The 2,009-nt window shown below is 31.9% G+C and overlaps 1 protein-coding gene across 1 annotated transcript; it reads right to left on the bottom strand.

The window, feature by feature from the left end:
* Nucleotides 1-458: 458 nt before the first annotated feature.
* On the bottom strand, nucleotides 459-1,729 carry LOC144363563 (histamine N-methyltransferase-like). Its single transcript, XM_085505995.1, has 3 exons — nucleotides 1,543-1,729; nucleotides 1,065-1,385; nucleotides 459-811 (listed from the first exon to the last, which is right to left on the bottom strand). Exons 1-3 carry the CDS (start codon nucleotides 1,727-1,729, stop codon nucleotides 459-461), a joined length of 861 nt encoding a protein of 286 aa, XP_085362121.1.
* Between the last annotated feature and the right edge of the window lie 280 nt (nucleotides 1,730-2,009).

Raw genomic sequence — 2,009 nt, 5'->3', positions numbered from 1 at the left:
AACCTCACAATAATATTAATCATTATCACAAAATCAAAAGTCCTACATATTCAAAACTATTGACATTATTATGAATTTTATTTTCAAATTTCTAAATTCAAATGCTATTTCTAAGCTAGAATGACCCTTACAGATATAAAATATTATTAATGAACGACAAACATGAATATCATCTCTAAACGAAAAAGAAAAAACTAAAAACACATGCGTGGCTTAACATTCAATCAAATTGGACCATTGCTTCTAAATTTGACAAAAACTATACATTAAAATATTATACAAGACAACCATGACAGATTGCCATGAAAAGTTAGATTAATAAAGTGTGTATGTCATTATACATAGCAATCGCGTTGGGCAGTTTCAGAGAAGCTAGAAATATTTGAACAACTAGATAAGTAAAATATCTATTAATAAATATAGGTATTTCGAAAGCAAAACTCGTGTAATCTAAATTACTACTGGGCATGTTGTTTCTTCTTCCAAATAATGATGTCTTCTTCAGCGTAATCAAACATTATTTCATTTGCTTTCACATAACAGCATTCATCCCTGAAATATCTCAAGCAGTCCTCAACCTCGTCTGGTGGTCGTGAGTTCCTAAAGTTCAATACTTGAGTTAGGAAATCCAGCATTCTATTGCCATCCTTCGCTTCTTTGTCAAAACACTTAGTGACAGTGACTGCAGCAGTGCCATGTATTATCTCAATTGAAGCATCAGGAAACTGACGTTTTATTAAACTTGTTGTTTTAATTTCTGGAAATTGGAACTTCTTGTTTCTGTAAATACAGAACTTCAACCATCCTCCACCTGTGTATAAGACGACGAGTTGCAGTTATAATGGAAGCTTTGATGCTGGGTCTATAATGTATATAGATGTTTGTTTCTCAAATGACTTCACAACAAAGTTCTGTTGTGTAAGGATTATGTAACACAATGAACAGGAAAATGGATATGAAATCGACAGATACTAATACTTGGAGACATAAATGAAACGACATATGAGATTGATAATGCATTCGATCACAGTCCAAGTATACATGGAATTGGTATGTATGCGTACCTTTAATAACTCTTATAAGAAGCATGCCTTCCATTGAGAGTATGTTATATAAATAACGCAGTGTATTTTCAGCATCACGAAAACGGTACAATGAATGACAGGCATGTATGACGTCATATTTATCAGATGTACCACCTTCTTCAAGATACTCTTCCACTTCTTGAACATGAAAAGTAAAGTTGACCCCATTCCACTTATCTTTGTTGGATTCAATTAACCTCTTAAATTTATCTATTGGACCATTTGCTGGTTCCACCACCGTATAATGTATTGCAGTATATTTATCCACCAACGCATTAATGAAGTGGAAATCAACATCACCTGATAAAATGAACACATTTATTTAATGCTGTGTTTAATTGGATATTCCGGTATCATCCATTATGTTTCAATTATAATATTTCAGTATGTCGTAGATTTTTTGACGAAAATATACGATCTGTGGATCTGTTGATCTGATAACACTCATGTAACATACCATTGCCGGATCCAATAGAGAGAACACGAACTTCGCTGCGGGATTCTAGATCTAGCTTACCAATCATTTGTATTGCATCTTCCTTGTAACGGCACTCCCTTGATTTCAAACCGTTATCCAACAAAGTTTGAAAACTTAAATGATATTCATCTAAATAGTTGAACAAATTTGCTGATAATCTTGCCATAATACTTTCCGATATAGTGTTATTTTGGTATCACATACTACAACTCAAAATTTTCTATATTGGTAACGGTAAAGAATATAGACAAATAAAAAATATATATAAAGGATATATTTATTAAGTTGAAGTGTTTACTTACTAAACAATAACTTAACACGTGATTAGAAGAGAATATTTTAGTCTTGTGTATTATATTATATATTTTTATATTCTTCCTTTTTGTTATAGCATCAAGAGATATGCCCTTGAAATACCAGTGTAACTAGGTATATGTTTTACACTT

This window comes from Saccoglossus kowalevskii, chromosome 12 (genome assembly GCF_978046115.1).
Source record: "Saccoglossus kowalevskii chromosome 12, keSacKowa6.1, whole genome shotgun sequence".
Taxonomy (NCBI): Eukaryota; Metazoa; Hemichordata; class Enteropneusta; family Harrimaniidae; genus Saccoglossus; species Saccoglossus kowalevskii.
This window is presented reverse-complemented; position numbering and strand designations above follow the sequence as displayed.